This window comes from Kryptolebias marmoratus, linkage group LG9, assembly GCF_001649575.2.
Source record: "Kryptolebias marmoratus isolate JLee-2015 linkage group LG9, ASM164957v2, whole genome shotgun sequence".
In the NCBI taxonomy this organism is placed as follows: Eukaryota; Metazoa; Chordata; class Actinopteri; order Cyprinodontiformes; family Rivulidae; genus Kryptolebias; species Kryptolebias marmoratus.
Window position 1 is genome coordinate 25,603,328 of NC_051438.1, and position 20,454 is coordinate 25,623,781.

At 37.5% G+C, this 20,454-nt stretch overlaps 1 protein-coding gene across 5 annotated transcripts in view; it reads right to left on the reverse strand.

Moving 5' to 3' along the window:
• si:dkey-237h12.3 (teneurin-3) overlaps positions 1-20,454 on the reverse strand; it is a 155,398-nt gene that overhangs the window by 53,201 nt on the left and 81,743 nt on the right. For all 5 annotated transcript variants that reach the window (XM_017417447.3, XM_017417445.2, XM_017417444.2 and 2 more), the window contains exons 6-10: positions 12,455-12,580; positions 7,938-8,152; positions 4,150-4,360; positions 2,980-3,081; positions 1,059-1,253 (exon numbers count right to left, since the gene is read on the reverse strand). In XM_017417447.3, the coding sequence (XP_017272936.1) occupies positions 1,059-1,253; positions 2,980-3,081; positions 4,150-4,360; positions 7,938-8,152; positions 12,455-12,580 (849 nt within the window). The remainder of the gene's footprint in view (positions 1-1,058; positions 1,254-2,979; positions 3,082-4,149; positions 4,361-7,937; positions 8,153-12,454; positions 12,581-20,454) is intronic.

Sequence of the window (20,454 nt, forward strand, 5' to 3'; positions counted from 1 at the left end):
CTACTTATTTACCCTGGCCACTTTGAATTTCCTACCAGCCAAAAAGTCATTTTTAAGAGTGGAAACGCTTGAGTGCCGGATGATAGCTGGGGAGCCACAGCTGAAATTTTTTTGCAGGGTTTGGTGGTTGCCAATAGTAATTTTCCACCCTATGTTCAAAAAGCTCCTTTATGTTATATTATAGGGTATGTTCAACATAGAGACAGCATAATTAGGCTCTATTATAGGCACTGTGAAACAAAGCACAATTAGTGTCTAGACTGATATGATCAATTACTATTAACAATTTGCAGATCAACTTGTTGATCTGGGTTAATAATTGGCAATTATGTAGTATATAATCAACCCTCCACAAACAAGTGAGAATATACAACATTTTCTCACTTTAATAGGGTTGATTTTTTTTGTGTGCATTTCTAAATTTGCTTGTCACAGATAATTTTTTAATCATAACAATTTAAATCAAACAAGAGTGCTTTCATGCATGCTAAAAAATACAAATGCAACGTCACCTTTATATGTTTCTTTTCCATGTTTCTTCCCTCCAAAGAAAACCACAACATATTCATTAAGTGAACCCAACAGCTTTTGCATGTAAGGTCAACAACTCCCACATGTAAATCTGAGCTGATAATTGCCTTTTATCTGCGTGGGGATCGATAAAGTTAAATGCAATGGAGTGAAGTGGGTGGAGGTGGGAGGGGAGGTTGACAAGTGAGAGGAAGCTGCCCTTTCTTAGCGAACGGGGGAACAGATGCCATGGACTGATTGATTTTTACAGGTGTCGTCATCTGCGGAGCCCTCCAGTAGGTGAATGCATCGATGGGCAATGCACAATCTGTTCGGGCTTGTACCCTCATGTAGTCTAAACACTAAGAGGGAGTTAATTTATACACACAATATCAATAACAGCATCCAAAGCATTATCCGCTCGGTGGAGTCGAAAACACCAATTGTTTCACTAAGAGAATGAGTCGATTTCCCCAGAGCATTGCAGAGAAATTTGTTGCATGAATCTGCTTTGAATCCAGGGGGAAGAGTTTTTCTTTCTGGATTACCTTGATCACAGTTGACTCCTTTGTGGCCGGTGTTGCACACACAATTTCCCGCCACACAGAGTCCGTGTCCCCCACATTGAGGATCGATGCACTGCGAGGCAGGAACATCACACTCGGTGCCCTTCCAGCCGCTAAAGCACTGGCAGCGCCCCCTGGTGTACTGGCCGTTACCACTGCACAGCACGGGACAGGCAGCTGCAGAGAAAAAACAGGTACGAACAACCCAAATTATGCTCCTATACATGTTCACAGGTTTAACTCTGCTCAATTTAGTGCTTTTTTTTAGTGTGTTCTCACGCTGTGCTTAGTTAAATTATTGTTTTCCATTTGTTGACAAAAAATTAATTTTATCTCCTATCTTTTAAGAGACCCAACTCTGCTTTGACAGGCCAATTAATTGATCAAAAGTGGCAAAGTTGCTGCTTATACACTGTTTAAGGTGTAACTCTGCAGTTAATCTGTAAACACTCAACTACAAAGGTCCTCAAGTCCTACTACCAGTCTACGGATAGCACAGAAATAGAAAAAACCCTTGCTTTGATAATCGATACAATTATTTTTTATAGACACTGGTCTGCAGGGTGTTTTATTATGAAAATTACATTTTTTTCCTGCACTGTCCTGTCCTGTTGCAGTTTTGTTTTGCTTTTTTTCCCCACATACTAACAAACCTACAGTTTGAGTAAAAATACAATTACAAAAAAACTTCACTGGAGAACCTTTTTTTCCCACTAGTCCATCAGAAAGTTGTATGAAACCAGTCCATAATGCTCAAAAGGTTTGAGAACACTGCCCAACTACACAACCTTTTAGCAAAAGGGGAAAAATAAAAAATGCTTATTTCAAAATTTAGAAGACGTTATATCACACTAACAGTTTTATATTATAGACGATACAATTTATTCACTAAAATAGTGTTTAAAAAAATCACATCTGCAGTTAGAGGAAATGACAAACCACGCTTTTATCAGTACTTTAAATGTCAAACAGGCAAGCATCTTGTTAGCTCTGATTATCATGACGTTGGAAACAGCCAGCCTATTTCTGCCTAAAGGGAGAAGAATTTTACAAAATCCTAATACATTTTCTAGCATCTAAATTTCCTTTATTGCTCTGTGATGGACTGGCATTCTGTCCAGTGTGTACTCTGCCTTTTGCCCTGTGGCAACCAGGAAAGCCTCATGCCCTGAAGCTAAAAGATATATAACAGTGAGACTGTTTATAGATTGTCTCAAAGAAAACTCTGCTCTTTCGGCTCAGAATTCTTGCTACTAACAAGGTTACATACTGTGTAAGCCAGGGGTGGGCATCATTTTGTTTTCAGAGAGCCATGCTGACTTAAAGTTAAAGCAATCCAAGGGCCACACATTAAGGGAAAAAAAATCTAACATGTGATGTGAATCCCTCACATTTTTTTTTCCCTTTCCTTTTTTCTTCTTCTTTTTCTTTTCCAGTGATGGCAAGTTTGTAGCGAAGTGAGCTTGGTCAAACCGTGTATCTACGGATGCAGCAAAACTAACTTGGTATATCAAATGTAAACTGCAAAATATTTAGATGTCACTACATGGTTTAACAATGAGGTAATTTGAGTCATTTTGGTTATCTTTTTGAAGCAATCATCCTCGGTCTGAATCAGCCGGCAAAATCCCTGACCTCACAAACCCAGAAAAGAAAAGGCATTTTAGTCCAAAAGCTTTAGATTTACAAAAATGTTTAATTCATTATTTTTCTGTCATCTCAAAATTTATTAATGACATGACATTGAAAATTTTCATGTATTCTGAAGGATGAATAATGAAAAAAAAAAAAAAATCCATATAGCACTTATCATGTCAATTTTCTGTTAATGGCATACTGAACTGATAAGCCTTACAAGGACTAAACTGAGCTTTTAAGATAATTATTAAAGCCGAATAATTACCTCTGGAGCAGTAAGGTCCTATGAATCCAGGGAAACAGTGGCACGATCCTGCCACGCACTCTCCATTCCCGTAGCAGTTGAGTGTACATTCTGTCACAGACTCTGTGAGTGCAAAGGTTTGCATCTATTAATAATTCCATGAACTGTCAGGTTAAAAAAATCTGAGATTTCCTAGTAACATTAAAGAACTGAACAGTAAAAAAAAAGAGCAAAACAATGAAGCCAACTTTTATTTCTGCACCACAGATTCAGAACGTGTGCTTCTTATCTGCAGTGCATGTTTGAGGCGTAGCATACATTTACAGCTGTTTGTCCATGTTCCACTAAGGTCTAAGCCTCCATAACAGTGTACTGCATGCTGACTGTTCCCATCTAAGCCCTGTTAAGTAAAAGCCACAAAAGGCATTTTAAATTAGACCAAATAATTCCATGTTTTTGAGACATTTCCCTTCCCTCCTGTCTCCTCCGCTGCTTCAACACCACCCCAACCTCTTGAATGACTGATCATGCCCACACAAGCCATGCAATCTCCTGAGTGTTTACAGCTGAAATCCTCTCTGAGTGGAAGTTAATCTGACATATCCTACAGACAGATCTTGTGTTCTTTCAACAGACCAACGCTCATAAATCGCACCCCCAAAAGACCGGGGCCCTCATTTTGATCGGCGTTAAGAGGGCCAACTTTTATGTTATTACTTTAGCTTGTATTGGATGTTCATTGAGCCACTGTCAGACCCAAGCAATTTTGACCTCACACATCGATACCTTCATATTTGTCGGCCTGGATCAATGGAACTCCCCAATGTATAGAAAAAGAAAAACGTTAACTCAACCTTAGTGTTTTTCCTAGCTCAAAACCCGCAAGGAAATTTCACAGACTTCAGAACACTGAAGAGGTTGTTAGGAGGAAAGAATCAATGGTGTGTATGGTCTTGCGTTATAGTACTAAGCACAATAATCCACTACACTGAAACGTAAACATTGGGCTACCTTCTGCCTTGCTCAAAGTTTGGAAAAACTCTGCTTGTTTGTGTGGCAGACAAATTTTCAAACACTCTCAATGTTCATGCTGGCACAGCTGTTTCAGGAAATTAAAGTCTTCCAAACATGTCATTACACACCCTTCCAATCACACTCATTAGCCAGCCCAGCAGATGTGTGTCCTCATACCCTGGATGATGGTGTTGTAGGAGACAACTTCCACGCTTCGCCCGTCATTATAAAATGCAAAGTGCCACACCCCTGAGTCCAGGTACTGGATGAATCCTGCTTGGTGGACGGTGACCGGGTGATCTAGCCGGGTTCTTGTGTCTGACTCACTCAGGGCCCAGTGCTCCTTGGCAATAAGCCGGCTGCCATCCAGTAGCTCAACAAAGTCATACTGCAAAAAGACACAGAGATGAGATTTCAACAGATGCAAGTGGTTGTGTTTTTTTTAATGTCAGTTTAGTCAATTCAAACAGTAAACAAGCAGGGGGGCTGAAAGAGTACTTTTGTTTTTGTTGCATACTTTGTATGCAGCTTCTGAGTTCCAGTCTGAGAGGAACAACGCAAAGTTTTAATGCAAGACACAAACAGAAGTGGATTGTGTATACATAGCAAATATTCAAATATTATAAACGTTGATTTTTCTATGTCAGGCATTCAGAGTTGATAGATGTTGTCTGGAGAGGTGTTTGTGTACTGATAGAACTGATATGGCTCTGAGGCAAATGCAAAAGCTACACTGTGAACTCTGATGGGACTTTGCAATCCATAAAGTGTTTATTACAGTCTGTTAAATTAACTTTGATAATGTAGTGTGTAGATGGCTCGAAATTCGGATTGGTTCACTGCTGGGTCATCTACACAACATAAACATTTCTGCAGCATTTCATTTCATTTTATCAGAGCAAATTAGTGTTTCGCTGCACATTTGAGTGGCAGCCTGTCAGAAAACTCTCGTGTTTAATATGCTGCAAGTTTTCACCTAATTCTTTTTCATCATATGCAGAATTCTAAAGAGACATATTGACCAATGCAGCACAAAACACGTAATAAAATACCAATAAATGCTTTTTTGGGGGATTTTTTTTTCCCTGTTATATTGGGGATTCAGCTTGATAGTATCTCTATTTTTGTATTTTCAAACAAACATTGATTTACAGGGTAAACAAGGAGGAACGAGTTATTCCTACCAATGAGTAAAGAGGTGCATCTACTTTCATTGCACCTGCCCAGCACCTGAACCCCATTTTGACTGGAGCTCAGAAGCGCAGCAGAAAACAGTGCAATGCATACAGTACAAACAATCCCAAAACAGGCTGCAGGCTGCAAAGTAGCACAGCAGATGAAGACAGCAGATCCCCAGGCTAAAGCAGTTGTTAGCTACACAGATGAACTGAGGCTGTAGTGAAGACCGGGGGCTGGAAAAACGAGTCTGTGGGCTGCTTCGGAGTGTGATGCATACAGATCGGCTCTGTAGCTGGTTTTTAAAAGAGCTGCAATTCAAATCCAGCTATGGGACTGTTTATGTAGAGCTTTGATGAGCCATTGGTTTTGAGTAACAACCATTTCTGACACATTTCTATACAAGGGCTGCATAACACTTAGATACTAGAGGAAAGGAGATAAAAAGAAATACATTTACAAATTAGTTTGATCAATTTGCATAAACCTTAAACTCTTTTTCTCAGGCAGGATTGCTGCTACTGTAGCATCAATAAAATACTGATTGAATTTAATTTTTTTAAAATCATAGGCAATCAAATATTTCATCGAAAATGAAAATACATGTAAAAATCTTTAAAACAAATCAATAATGTGAAGTAACTGGTGTTGTTGTTTCGTAAATATGTGCAGTATCAAACCTAATGAATACACAATGTTCTTTAAAATGACTGAAAGACAAATATAAAAACAGAATTTCTAACAAATGGGAATGTGATCAAGCAACTGTTCAGTTCACTTGCAAACAACAGGAAGGAACAATAATCGAGAGGCAGGAGAAGTCAACATTCTGATTTAAACTCTTTGTGTAGAGCAGTGGGGGTTGGGTAGAGATATTAACCTGGTGGAAGTAGACTTCTTTGTATTGTTGACTTGAGGGGGAAGTAATAAACAGTTCATCCCACAAGCTCTAACCCCCCTGGCCAAGTGCATACATCTTGATTAGGTGCTGTGAAAGCCCCTCAACTCATCTCAATCCAACAATGCAGGTGAATAACAGTCAAGAGACCAAGCGTGGAAAAATGCCCCGTGGATCAAGAAGGAAAACAAAAAAAACTGCAAATTTCTTAGCATTTGAATTGAAAGAACTTAAGTTGTTCAACTGAGTACAAACTCTAAAGAAGAAGAAGAAGAAAAAAGTTTGTTTCTTCGAACTTGTCTGGTTTGTATCATCACAGACAGACACTCAATAGAAAATGGAGGAAGTCTATATTTGACAAAAGTGGAAAGGTTGTTGCACTTAAATGCTGTCTTGTCTTCCAAGCAGTGAATACGATGAACAGTCAATATCTCTCATTGGGGTCTTTCATGCTCAGTTAAGTAAATGCATTGATTTGTTCCCCCAGTACCTGAGCAGAATGTAATTTAGAAGTTGGCACAATGGACACAATGTCCAGCATTGACAAGCATGAGTGCCTGAATAGCAATGGGTTGAGACATATAAGTAGTGTCTTGGTAATTAGTACGCTTTGGTCTTTGATTTTGTTGGGTTACCATTTTTAAGCGTTGCTGAATTTATTTCTTTATTTACCTTGGAAGTGCAAACCAGTTCACCTACTATTAAATTGGACCTTCCTCCATTTGAGTGTCATGTCACCCTCACAGTCTACACTTGAGGGAGATTGTCGAAAGGGTGAAGCTAAGAGCTTTTCCGTCAAGTGTGGTGGAAAATAACTATTGTCTGAGTGCTTTCATCACCATCGGCACACATCAGACATTTAGATGCTCAAAAATGTCATTCAAAGGATATGTCGGACATTTTGGAAACACTTCAGTTTACAAATAACAGATATTTTAGTGGAAGTGAAACCTGTCTACTCACTTGCCAACTCAAAATGGAGAACAACTCTAAGATAAGTTCTAATTCACAGATTGAAAGCTGATCAACATCCCAGAAACAGTAAATAAATTCATTAGATCAGAATATCAAATTAAAATATAGATAATTATAGATTTTTTTCCAATAAGGTGAATGAATGACATTGTTTATTATAAAATAATATAACAACAAAATAAAAAATGTTAAAAAATCTCTTTTACTTCTAAGCGTTATTTTAAATGTGTTGATATTAAAGATAATCATTGCAAACTATGAGATTAAACATAAAAAGGTTCTCCTGAATTATATCCAATGGTGCAGTTTAAGAGTTTACTCCAGTAGTTTTCCAGATATAATGATATGCAATTCAGAAATGCAGGTACACACTCAATGTAAACAAAGCAATTTTATCTGCATACCTAAAAAAATTGTGGGGACTGCAGTAGCTTGGTGTTCTTTACCATGGTCTCTTAATCCTGAGGCTGCAGGTTTGAGCTCAGATTATGTCAGGAAGGGCAACTGGCGTACAGCTATTGCAAAATCTTTTGTGCTGGGTGTGGCAACCCCCGCAAAAGTCACCGGGTGAAAGAAAACAACAACTTTACTCAACAATTCTGAGCATAAATATAGATCAATACATCGGGATTGTCAGATTCCTTAATCCCAAACGACTTAATATCACGATTGTTGATTTGTTTTAATTTGACACTTCAGCTGTTACCATAGTTAAATAACACGGTAGTTGGCAACCAGTCACACATTTTGCTTACAAATTTTTATTTTAAGAACACAATACCCATCAATATGAGAAAAAAAAAGTTGTGTAGATTTTGTTTCTTTATATATATATATATATATATATATATATATATATATATATACACACACACACACACACACACACACACACCAAAAACATGCTTTTGATTACCTGGGTGTGAGAAGGTGCGAGACCCTTTCGTCCGTAGACTCCTATCAGTGCACTTCTCTGTACTGAGATGTTGAACTTAAGAAAGTGTGGTTGGTCCATGTTCAGCTGAGAACGCCAGAACACCCCCGGTGGGACACTCTGAGCCACCCTCTTCCCGATGTCGACCTGCCCGGTATCAACAGAGTTGTTCTCATGTTGAAAGATTCCAGTTTTCCCTAGAAAACAGAAACACACACGGACCATTTATGAGAGAGGAATTACAGCATAAAAATAACATCAGAGTTCGGCGGACATGATGAGATCCAGTACATCAGTTAAACCTTGTTCATGCACAGTTATTGTTATTATATCTTTATTATTATTATTATTATTATTATTTTAGGCTATCTATAAATGCCACATTGTTTCTGTTGCCCTACACAGTAATCTCTTAATTAGGGTGGGACATTAACATTAAAGTATCATATCTTTTCCAAATGAGCTGTGACCAAGCATGAGATTAAAAGCAGTTTTTCTATGTCCTGCTTACCCGGAAAAAAAATAAATAAATAAAAAAAATAAATAAAAATGACAAGAAATATAATTGTGTTTTGAATAGACTCTAACAGGCCAAATCTTCCATCTTCTTTCTGGTCCTTGTGACTCATAGAGTGAGGCTTTATATCAGATAAGGTGCAAATGGAATCTGTCAGACACTTACAGCTACTTTGCCAGAGCAATAACTGCAAATCAAAACAATTTGCTGAATGATGTCCTTCAACCGTGTCCTTATAGTCCCATGATTTTCTCGGGAGTTATATAGTTCGTGGTCACATGAACAATTGCGTTGTTCAATGCGCCATTACTTGAAAAAAAAAAATTATTGTTAAAAAGAAAAATCTACAAAGTCCTCGGCTGAGGAAGGAATGCATATAGAAGATACTGAGCAAAACTAATAACTCGTGGTTTGCTTTGCTCCCTCCTCTAAAGAAGCATTGCAGAGTGCAGACACATGTACTGTAGCTGTGAGTATATCTGTTTGTGCCAGACCTCCTTTATTTGCATGCCTTAGTGTTGGGTGTGTAATGAGGCCATTGCCTGTCACTTCCGCTTCAGTCAAAGTGAGGCTTGGAAGCCAAGTTTACCTCTGGGGAGAATAATAGCTGGCTATTGATTGCCTTTAAACAGTCCAAAACCTGCCTCGTGCTATCTTAATTAGCAGTACTTATGAGGATTTAAATCTAGCCGAGTTTAAACAATTGAGCTTTTGCCTGGCCTATTCAACTCAATTAATGCTTTCGTGGTCGTGCATTTTAAATACTGCACTGTGCTTAGATGTTGATTTGGTGGCTTTTGCTGTAAAGGTGAGCTGAGATGGCCTGCTTGCTTGTTGATTAATACACAATGGACCAAAATTATTATTAGGGACAACAAAGCTGTTTGAAGTCAGTCAATTGATTTCCAAAAGGTGAGAGATCTCAATAAATTCTCATTGCTCAGCAATGAGCTGAATGTGGAGGCCAAATGGTTTGCTGTTGCAATTTGTTCCTCCTAATTGTCATTTGAAACTTTCCTTGATTAAATTCATTTGCACCTTGGTGCTTTAAAAATCCCCAAACCCATTAAGGCAGGTTTCAATTTATGTGTTTATGTTTCTTTTAGATCTGAACATGTTCTTTTTAGACTGCATACAACAATTATCTGTGTTCCCTTAAATGTGTTGTCATTGTCCGAAATATGTAGAAAAACTCATTGCATTAGATTAAAAATTACGATTTGCATTTTTAAAGAGAAAAAAAAAGTTAGGAGTTTTTTCTTGTTTGTGATAAGTTAGATTTTGTAAACAAACTGAAAATCTGTAACAACAATACCATCCTTTGTTTGACTTAAAAAACTTTGTGAGTGGAGATTTCAGATACATTCTTTGTGTTTAGTTTGATGTTCTTTGCAAGATAAAGTATTCTCATTTGTGTTTTTGTTCATTTGCACTTCTGAAGCAGCTCTTATCTGTCAGCATTTGATCACACCTGTGCTGCTAAAAACAAAAAGTAGGATAAAAGCAGTTTTTTTTTTTTACATTTGCCTCATTTCTGTATTTCTTTGTAACTTTCTTTTGTTATAAACAACTTTGCTTGCAGTTTATAAAATGTATTTTCGAATAGTGAAAGTTTAGTTGGAAATCATTTGTTTAACTCCACTTGACTGGGCCATTTGCTGGCCTTTTTCTTCATATTTATTACTTTTATATCGCTACTGTTTTATGTCTTACTTTTTGTAAATCACTTTGTGCAATAGAAGTTCATTTCAAATGTTCTTTATAAAAAAATTCTATTTGATTTTGTTTTATGTAAAGAACTTCAGCCTGTAAACATGTATACACTCTCTGGATTGACTATTCATGTAATTATGTTTCTAATGAAAAGACTATCTGATGCTGAAGGATTTTTTATGCGGCAGAGCAAAAATGCCCACAAAGGGAGGAAAGTCAAGCTAAAACAAATGGAGCTCCACATGGCTGCAGAAGGCAACAGATGGGTGAACAAGGCAATGAGTCAGAATAACACACGGACCAGTTGTTCAGATTGCAGACGTATTCATTTAAAAGGCACAATCATAATAAACACAAGGTGTGTTTTTTTTATAATATCATTGTTTTTTATAGTCTTATTGTAAAGGTACAGATGTTAATTATTGTTGATTGGATCAACTTAAGGATAGCAAACTTCAGGCAGAGAATATGGGAAGTCATCAGTCACAGGAGACATAAAAACAAGTGTGGAAAATGGATGTTTACAGTCAGTTTAAACATATAGGTTGTTTAAATTCAACTGGTCATGTTGGTAATTATATTGGTGTATCATGTTTTATAACGTTACCCTATATAGCCTTTTAAAAATTTATAGCATCTGCCCTTTTGAAGATCTCTACACGGCCCTGGTCCAGCATATTTATGACTTTGCTTTTCATTAATATCTGATACTGTAAACTGTCTATTAGATAGGGCAGAATTACCCTCCAAAATGCTCTTTTTTACATTTTTGTATTGTCAGGCAGTGAAACGAGGCTGATTTTGTGGACGATGTGATAACCCACTTTGTGATTATTCTGGACAGTTTGTAGGCTGGCTGTAACTGGCTGATACCCAACTATAACAGTCAGGCCTGGATAAAATAAGGACAAGAATTACTTTCTGGATGTCAGAGAAAAAGACAAAGGGCTTAACCTTTAAAAAAGTTCTGGGCTGGAAGAACCTGATGCTGGAAACAGCATTTATCTGTTCATCAGGTTTAAAAGTGTGTCCAAAAGCAAAGGGCATAGATCATCATTAAGGCAAAAATTAAGGTTGGGTTGTCTTTAAAATACCATTTCAAGCTTCATGGGAGTGTGCAAAGTTGAACAAAAAAAGCAATTCACAATTTTAAATCATCTCAAAAAAAGTCTTGCAAAGCCTTTAATGTTGTTGTGAATTTCTTCTGAAAAAGGAGATACATCTGAGAATTATGGGAGTGAAATTAAAAATGTAGTTTGATACTAACGAAACTGAGATAAAGCAGAAATGTTTTTTTTTTTTAAAGAACCAGACCAAGAGTAAATCCCTGGGGGACTCAACACAAGAAGGGAGTTTCTAATACTGATGAGGGAGTTGAAAAACCACCCAGACAGACAGACAGATGCGTTTCTTTCTGTAAAATATGACTTAAAATATTCAAGAGCAGTTTCTTTAATGACCACTATTCAGGAGACCAAAGAGCCATACTGCACCATAATTAATGTGGTATAGCTATCTAAAAGCATTAAAACTGGAGAATTAAGAGTCTGTAAATTATAAGAACTAATAATCACATTCACAAGTGCTGATATCTTCCTGTGATGAACTTTTAAACCAGAATGAAATATGTCAGTAACATATTTCATGTCCTAGACAGTAAAAACTACTTTGTATAAAAATCTGAAGAAAGAAAACAGGATAAAACTCAGCCCAAAATTTGAACAGTACAATCAAAGTTTTTCTTTTCCTTTTCTTTTTTTATGTTAGGCTACTCTGTGTCACGTCTAAATAAGCCTGAAAAGTCCCAGTCCAAAGACAGGTGTTAATGATAGATAAGACACAAGGTCTACCAGTATCAAACACCTCTTTTAAAAGATAAGAAGGTGGTTATGTCCAGTGGGGCACACACTGGACAGGTGGTGCATAATGCCACTTTGTCTAAAATAGAATAAAAGAAATAAGCTCAAAGTGATCAAAAATGACAGAATGAAAAAAAGGTGGGGGCTGAGGTCACAGGTAGGGGAGTAATATAAGAACTGATCCCAGCAATCTGTCTCACAAAATACTACATATTCTTGTTCTTATACAAGTGCATCAAGAGAGTGAGCCAATACTTTTATTTCTCAAATACCTATAAACCTATAAAACAAGAAATACATCCATAACGTGCAAGACTATTTTGGCAAGCCAACAACAACAAAGAGACAAAAATATAATAATTTCATTAACAGTAATAATTGTTCATTAGATGTCAATCTTTTTTTCTCACCATCAGCAGCCAGAGCTGTCACTATGCTCGTCTGAGTTGGCCCCGTTCTCCCAACTCCTCCATTTTCAAAAGTCGGCTGGTTTTCCAGTTCTTGGAGCTGCCAATTGAGGCCGAAAAGGTGCATTGCTGAAAAACACACACACACACGCACACACACAAAAAAAGAACTGTGTGGGTTTGTGGAAAAATGATAAACAAACAAGCAAATAGTTTTAAAAGAACAATCAAGCCACTTAAGCACAAAGGACCTGTGGGAGTGCACAGCGGATGGATCCAGCGTGAGCAGCAACAACTGTTTAACTCTGAACACTTTCCTCTTTATTTTGTTTTTAGTGGCTGTGGTGCCATGGGTGGCTTTTGTGTGAACTTTGCAGCAACACAGGCCAGACAAAGTCATTTCAATCAATACTGTGGCATGTTTCCTCGGGGAGTGCTGTTCATTAAGGTTCCAAAGTGTCAGCTACTGCATCAAAGAGAGCAGCAGGCTGAGTTTCTATTTTGACACAAAGCTTCCACTTCAGACAAAAAGACGAGATACACTGGAAAAGTCTTAAACTCCACGAGTCTAATACATAAGACATAGTGTTACGTGTACGTTAAAGAGTGAGATAGGAAAGGAGATATAAAGTAAGAGACTTTTAAGAAAGTGGAAGGCAGTGTATTGAGAAAGGCACTCACAGCAGGAGGTGGAAGTGAGAAGGTTAGGTGCTGAAAACTCCTCTAGTTCTCTTACATAACTAAAACGTGTCTGGCTTTCATTCAGACAACCTGCTTTATTGTTACAGAATTGGATGCAATCAAACTGTGCTCTTGTTGTTTTGAGAAACTGAGGCGTTTCTGTGAGCGCAGCGAGAGGGCTTATCTCCTTCAAAGTCACCAGCCAGGGAACATGCTGAGGAAGCATCTTGATTTCCGACCATTTGATCTGCGGGAGGAACTTTTCTCCAACACCCATCGCTCGCTGGGAAGATGGATATCGACTGCAGCAAATAACTTGAGAGGTGGATGTGGGGCCAGAGAGAATATCAAGTGTGTAGGAGACCAAAAGAGAGATGGGAAACTCGTATGAACAGTGTGTCAATGATACTTTGTTAAGAAACAGGGAGCGTGTCTGCTTTGTAAAAAGCCTCCTGATGGAAATACTTGGCATCGGTTGAGTAAGGATCCTCACAACACTCGTCCTTCGTAGATCAAATGAACAGGTGTGGCAAAGCTTTGGATTTCAGTCAGATAATCCAGATTTAACATATGAGTGGAAATATTGTGGTATCCGGCCTGCTCAGTCAAAATCCTGCTCGGTTTCAGAATCCACTTTTGCTGCTAAATAAGCAAACGAGCCAGAAGAAACGATTTCTGGTCGTTTCATCAATAGTTTAAACAAGACTGAAAAGAAAAACATCAGATTGACCACATTCATTACAGGGTGTAACATTGTGTGATTGTCTTTGTGTATATGTATGTGTCTCTGAGGACAAAAATCATCAGAACTATGAAGGATCCAGTCATAAAGTTGATTGTAATCCAACCCATGAATACAGATTTTTTTTTCTTTTAATGATACAGTGATGCCTAGAGTAATTATAGCTCTTCACAGCTGGTGATATCCAGACCTTTCTTTCTTTGTCAGCCTAAACAGAGTTCATATTGCTATTTACAATACTGAACAATAGTCTGGAGCCATCCCTCATTTCCTTATATTTTGCTTTCAAAAAATACAAAGTTTCTTTCAATCAATTTTTTTTTAATATTCCATATATTCTTTCAGTTTTTTGGTTTGTTTTTGGCAGCTTTTTTACTAGTCATTTTTAGTTCTTGTACCTGACTCTTTTTCAGTGGAATGATTTTTGTTTGTTAAGCCACTTATCTCAGACTTATGAATTATTCAGACATAAAACAGGCTTCAAAACTCAAGGGATGAACCAGAATTGTGTCTTAACAAAGCAACTTAGCAAAGAAGCAATTTTAAATTGGATCTTAGGGCACATTTTTACAAACAGCTCTTCACAAAGGCACAATTTGTTTCCATTTATTTACTTAAATCAGTGGAAAAAACAAAGACAACAGTCTGCCAGCTGTTAAATAGGTTTTTAGCACTAAGAAGGTGATAGTAGCTAAAAATGTGACGTGATGATCAACTGAAGCTCATGTTGTCCTGTGAAGTCTTAGGTAGATCATTTTTTTTTTATTCTTAAAAAAAATAAATAAACATAAAAATATAAAAAAAGAACAATTAAATGCTGTTAATTTGATGTAATTATATTTTTAGGCAAAGTTTTCTTCCACTTGTCAACATTCCATGTTATTTAAAGCCCACCGCACAACACATTGCCATGATCAGGTACAAAGACTAAAAAAAAAAAAAAATTGAGTGAAAAACAGGTTTTTAACTTTTGAACCATCATGTATCATTTCCTGAGTCTTCTTCCTTATATTAAATCCAATCCAAAGACTTGTCAGTAGTGGAAACCCTAAGGCAGTGGTGTCCTATCCTGTTCCTGGAGGGCCTCTGTCCTGCATGTTTTAGCTGTTTCCCTGCTCTTCAGCAGGTCTTCAAGTTCTGCAAAAGCCTGTTAGTCACTCAGTCATTCAAATCAGGTGTATCGAAGCAAAGAAACATCTAAATCATCCAGGAGAGTGGCCCTCCAGGACTAGGATTGGATCTTACTAGCCTGAGACTGTTGGTCACTAGCTGGGGACTTTGTGAGAAGATAAGCAAATATTCTGATGCAGTCTCAAGGAATTCCAGCTGTTTGCAACCAAGCAACCAGTAAGCCATGTATCTTTGTTTTGGGTGGCCAGTTTTTGTCAGTCACCGCCTATTTTTTGTGTGCATGGCTTGCAAAACTGTATCTGTGCATATTATTTTCTTGCCCACATCAGACCCACCTCAGCTTGCTTTGTACCCACCTTGGCAGCTGCCCCCACACTTATGATTTAATCTAGTGAAGTACAATTTTGAAGATGGGCAGATTTGGACCTTTTTTTTTACATATATATATATTTATAATTCATCTCAGGAGTGGACTTTAGACCTGGACATTCAGGGCTGCAGCTTCAAATGTTTTCTGTCATAAGAGAGTCCTCATGCAGGTGCCGAACTAAACCTGTGACAACTCTGTGACTATTTTGAGAAAGATTTTGTCACACAAATGTTTTGAATATGTTCAAAAATCAAGGTTTGCAAACCTCTGTGATTTATATGAGTCTCCAATGGCTGCAGTCCGGTGACATAATACCCTAACAGATAAGATCTTCAGTTTAAAACAATTGACAAAGAATCTCGTGACCAAATACACAAACACAAATACACAATTTTTCCCATTTTCAGTTCTTGAATAGAAATGTTTTTGCTAAGGCAAGACCATTGAGCTGGATCTGAAATGACAAGGCTCAAGTGAGGACATGAAGCATTTACTCAAAGTAAAAACCTCTACCTGGAAAGAAGAAAAAATACACCTACTCTTGTAAAAAATGATTGACAGCACTAAATAAAATCAGGTTATGGTGTTTCTTAAAGAAGAAAATGTAGCACAATCTTTTTTTCGAGCAAATAACAAGAAGGAAGAAAAAATGCATTTGGGAAGTTGAGCCTGTTTGATGCCAGCATAAAATCTCTTTGCTCTATCAAGGGAGATGATGAACGACACAGAGTGCACTCACAAAGAGTTGTTGCCTTGCAGCTGAATCTTGTCTCAAATACTAATTACATTTAACAACCTTGCTTAACCTTTAGGTGAATTGAAATTTGGCTGTATGTGTTAAAACAGGCACCCGCCATTGTACAGCCAGCTTGACACGGCTATCTCTGAGGTCAGTCAGCCAGCATGGCTAAAAATAGACTTGTCAACATTTAACTTTCAGAAAGGCAAAACAGTAAATAAAGCTTGGTACAAGTCTCCTTGTCTAAAAGCTCTTTTCTGAGTTGATTTCCAATTGTAGCCCTTAAATCAATTGAACATAATAAGTGCAGAGGCTTTCTGTGTCTACACATCTGTCTTCTTGTATCGCCAGCCTTCCACCTGAGAGGAAACTGTGTGGTCTCTTGTGTATCAGAAGCACCACAAAACCACAGAGAGCCGTCCCCTCTTCACTGCTCTCAGTGCACCAGAGTCTGATTCCCCACTTACCTCATCAACAAATTGCTTTGAGGTGAATAGCCCTCAATTTATAAATTTACATAAGTTATTTCTACAGCCTAGACCAGTTCAATTAATATTTATGGGCCAGGAGCAATTTTCCTTCCTGAGTAGGATGGCTGGAAAAGCAGGTCTCTAATCACTGATGTCAAAAGTTGCCCCGTGGAACATCAACACTGAATTTGTGAGTTCACTACATGCCTATTTGAGCTCTGACATGCACACAGTCTCTTGTGTACAGAAGCACAAACACTTTTGCACCATAAAATGCAACATGGCCCCAAGAAAATCCTCCAGGCTGCTCTCAGCAAGTTTTCCATCTCTTGGCCACATGTTTACTGGTTGCGTTGCCACAAGAGAAACACTGTGCTGAGTGTGTCACAGATGAAAGTTTCTCTCTCTCTCTCTCTCACTCCCCTCTTTTATATATGATAAAAAAAATTCCTAAAGTGGTGTAAAGCATTAGTATTTCTAATACGTACTCATGAGGAAAAAACATATTAATAATAACAAGCCTATTTAAGGGAAAACAAAGTGTTCCATCTAGAGCAAAAGACTGTCAACAGCAACTGAGACATCAACAGTCCTAAAATTACTGGGATAAATATTGTTTTACATTGGAAACTAGCTGCCCACAAATGCCTCTAGGGAATTCCCAGAAATAAACTGTGTAGCTCTGAGTGGAGATGCTCCCTCTCTGTAGGACAAAGTTTCCATCAATCTAACACGGATAAACATCCCCACCACAAGACTGACCAACAAAGGGTTTGTTTTATAGCCGTGAGGCCAGTGAAGCAAGCTCTGTGTCGCTTTGTGTTAGTCTCTGGGTGTATCTGGTATTCAATTAGTATACAAAGCAGTCACTTGGCTAATTCAGCTCCCCTCACAAGTGGACACACCTGCACTATCCATTCTGCTCTGGTTATACTATGGTTCAGAAAGGAAGCTTGAACTATGTTAATATCACCATATGAGGCATCATTTCAATGACATAACTAAAAAATATTAGTGTTTAAAATGTACTTTTACAAAGCAAGAGATGAAAAAAAAAACCTGTTAGAGATATTATTATGCTCCAAAGATTTGCTTGACATCCAAAGAAAAATGTTTTAAATAAACAGATTTATTAAATTTTATCTTTTACACAATTTTTTCTAGCATTTACTGTAAATAAGTTTACATATGCAGCTGAATTTTGAGATTTTCCAAAAAAACAAAACAAACAAACAAAAAAAAAAACACATTAACAACATGGTTTTACTCTCAGTCTAAAGCTTTTACATTAATAAAATGGACAAAGTGGCCCCACCATTTCCTAAAGTTCTGAATTGAAGACAAAATGTCCATCTTTTTTTGGTGCGCCATGTGTTACCATTGATACAAAAGTCCTGCCTACACACACTCCCAACATATTCACAGGCTGTCACACTGCCATCACAGTCTAATGTGACACTTATTTAAAGATTCAAATAACTAAGTGAAACTAAATGTTTTGAAAAAAATCCATATTTGATCCAGCAAATAGGTAAGATTTACACAAAAAAAATATCTGGAGTGCATTTTTTAATTTTTAATCAGGAAAATGTCCCATTAATTTACATGAAGGGGTGTTCTTTGTGGCTTCAATTTCTGGCTTCTGGTACTGTCTTTCGGTATAATAACGCTCGATAGTTTGAAGAAAAAAGCTGGACTGAAAACTATCTTTGAATTTTTTCCAGTTGGTTCAGTTTGCAGAGCTGGAACAGGTAAGACCAACATCAGCAGATGTGGCTCATTGAAACTGCAGGAGCTGTTGAGGTCAATTAGCCAGACTCTAAATTTGTGACTGCTCTCCTACCAAAGACTTTTTTTTTGGTCAAATTAATAAAATGGAAACTTGCTGCTAACCCTAATAATTTTAATTGTATCAAATAACAGCCACAGTAGTGCATATATTTGCCTTTAAGCTTATCTTTCTACTAATGGGACTGTGAGTTGACAGTGGAAGAGTATTAAATTATGAGTGCACATTGTCACTATATAAGTTATGGCACCTGGCAGGAGAGTTGGCAGTGGATAAAAGAGAGGAGAAGTTGTGGAAACCATCTCAGTCACCTGAGGCAAGTGTCAGAGGGCTGCATCTATTTAACACACTTGAACAAACACACACACACACACACACACACACATACACACACAAAATTCTCCAAATAAGCAGAAGCTCCATCATTACTGTCTGGAGCTAGCCCATAAATACAAAACCCAAAACAAAATAACAGGTCTAAAATAAAATAACTTTATGATTGATGAGACAAAAAAAAGTTTTGAATCAATCCAATCTGGTAAATGGTGTTTGTTAAAACAGAATAATACATGACTTTTTTTTTTCTCAAGTAAACTGAGCCCATCGGTTATAAGATTGTAGAAAACAAACAAAAACAGCAACTGATTCTTCCAGACAGAAGAGCAAAGGTAACCTATATATGTTTACACTCCTATTAATTTACGACATAAAATCCTGAACCACAACAAGTAACCAAACAGTTAAGTCAATGAAGGGATTATGAATATTGATACTGATGTAGCACATTTATGACCTCTTCTCCAAGAGAGCACTTCTCTCTCTGTCCAGCAATAAAACACTGGTTATAGGATCTCCCCAACATTGCCATATTTCTCTTTATACAACTGTGTCACATTTCCTCTGCCTCCAAGCTGGGTGAATACTCATATATCCGCTCAGGCAGAAAGGCACAGTGTAAGGATTAAGGGCTCGGCTGACAGGGGAGGGCATGAAGAAAGATAAATCTGTAACAGGTTTATTGCTGTGGTCAAGATTCCAAAGGTTAGCAAGAAGTCAGCTTTGACATATGCTATAAAAACAGAAAAAAGAAAAAAAACATTCAAAGCCTTCTTGTATGAAATAATGCCCAATGGATGAGGAGTGGAGGGTGAGTTTCTTATCCCACTGACCGAGATAAAAGCAGTTCCTGTTTCACAGAATAAGTTTTAGTTCCTGCACAACAAAGAGTGAGTGGACCAAAGTCTTCTTTACATTTGAAGTCCTTGAAACTGCTCCTTAAAAAAAAAAAAAAAACTCAACTCCCAAGCTTGTTCAACTCTTACACTGCCATTTGAACTTCTGAGTCTGTATTTTTAACAAAACCCCAAGTAGACATAAATGAGCCGTCGTTCTGTGAACTGGGGATCACGAGAGTGGGGATGATGCACAGCTTCCTGTCAAAGGGAAAGAGATGACGATGTCTTCTCTGGAAACTGTACTGACGCCTTGTCTGCATATCTGACTGAAGGCTTGGTCAGATAGACTCTACTACTGAATTATATCAGGACATCTGCAATCGCTGCAGAAAGGAACAGGCAGCGAATGTGGAAACGCCATTTCTATTCACACCCAGCAGCTTGTCAATCATTTGTTCCGTTCGACGGGAAAAAACTGTCCAATGTCGAAGCAGATAATATTTTCGCCTTAAATTTGAAAGCAAGTTTGTAGCAAAAACTACTACTTTTATAAAGTCAGGTGACAGGTGAACATGCACCACCTTATCATCAAATACCAAAGATTAAAGGCTCACCATTCAGTGTGTGGCAAAATACTTGTGTTACTATTTTCCTGTTTTTTTTTTGTTTATTTTTGTTGTTTTTATATATATATATATTTATATATATAACTTTAAGGGATTTTTTTTACCCGCTAGTCTCCCAACAGTTGCAGCTCAGTGAGACCATAAAGTTGCCATCTGACAGTGAAAAACTGTTAGAAAGAGTGTGTATGAATTGATGAGACAACCTTACAAATGGAGAGGTGTGGAAACTAAAATGCAATGAAACTGAGATGATGGATAAAGAAAAAGAGCACTGATGTGT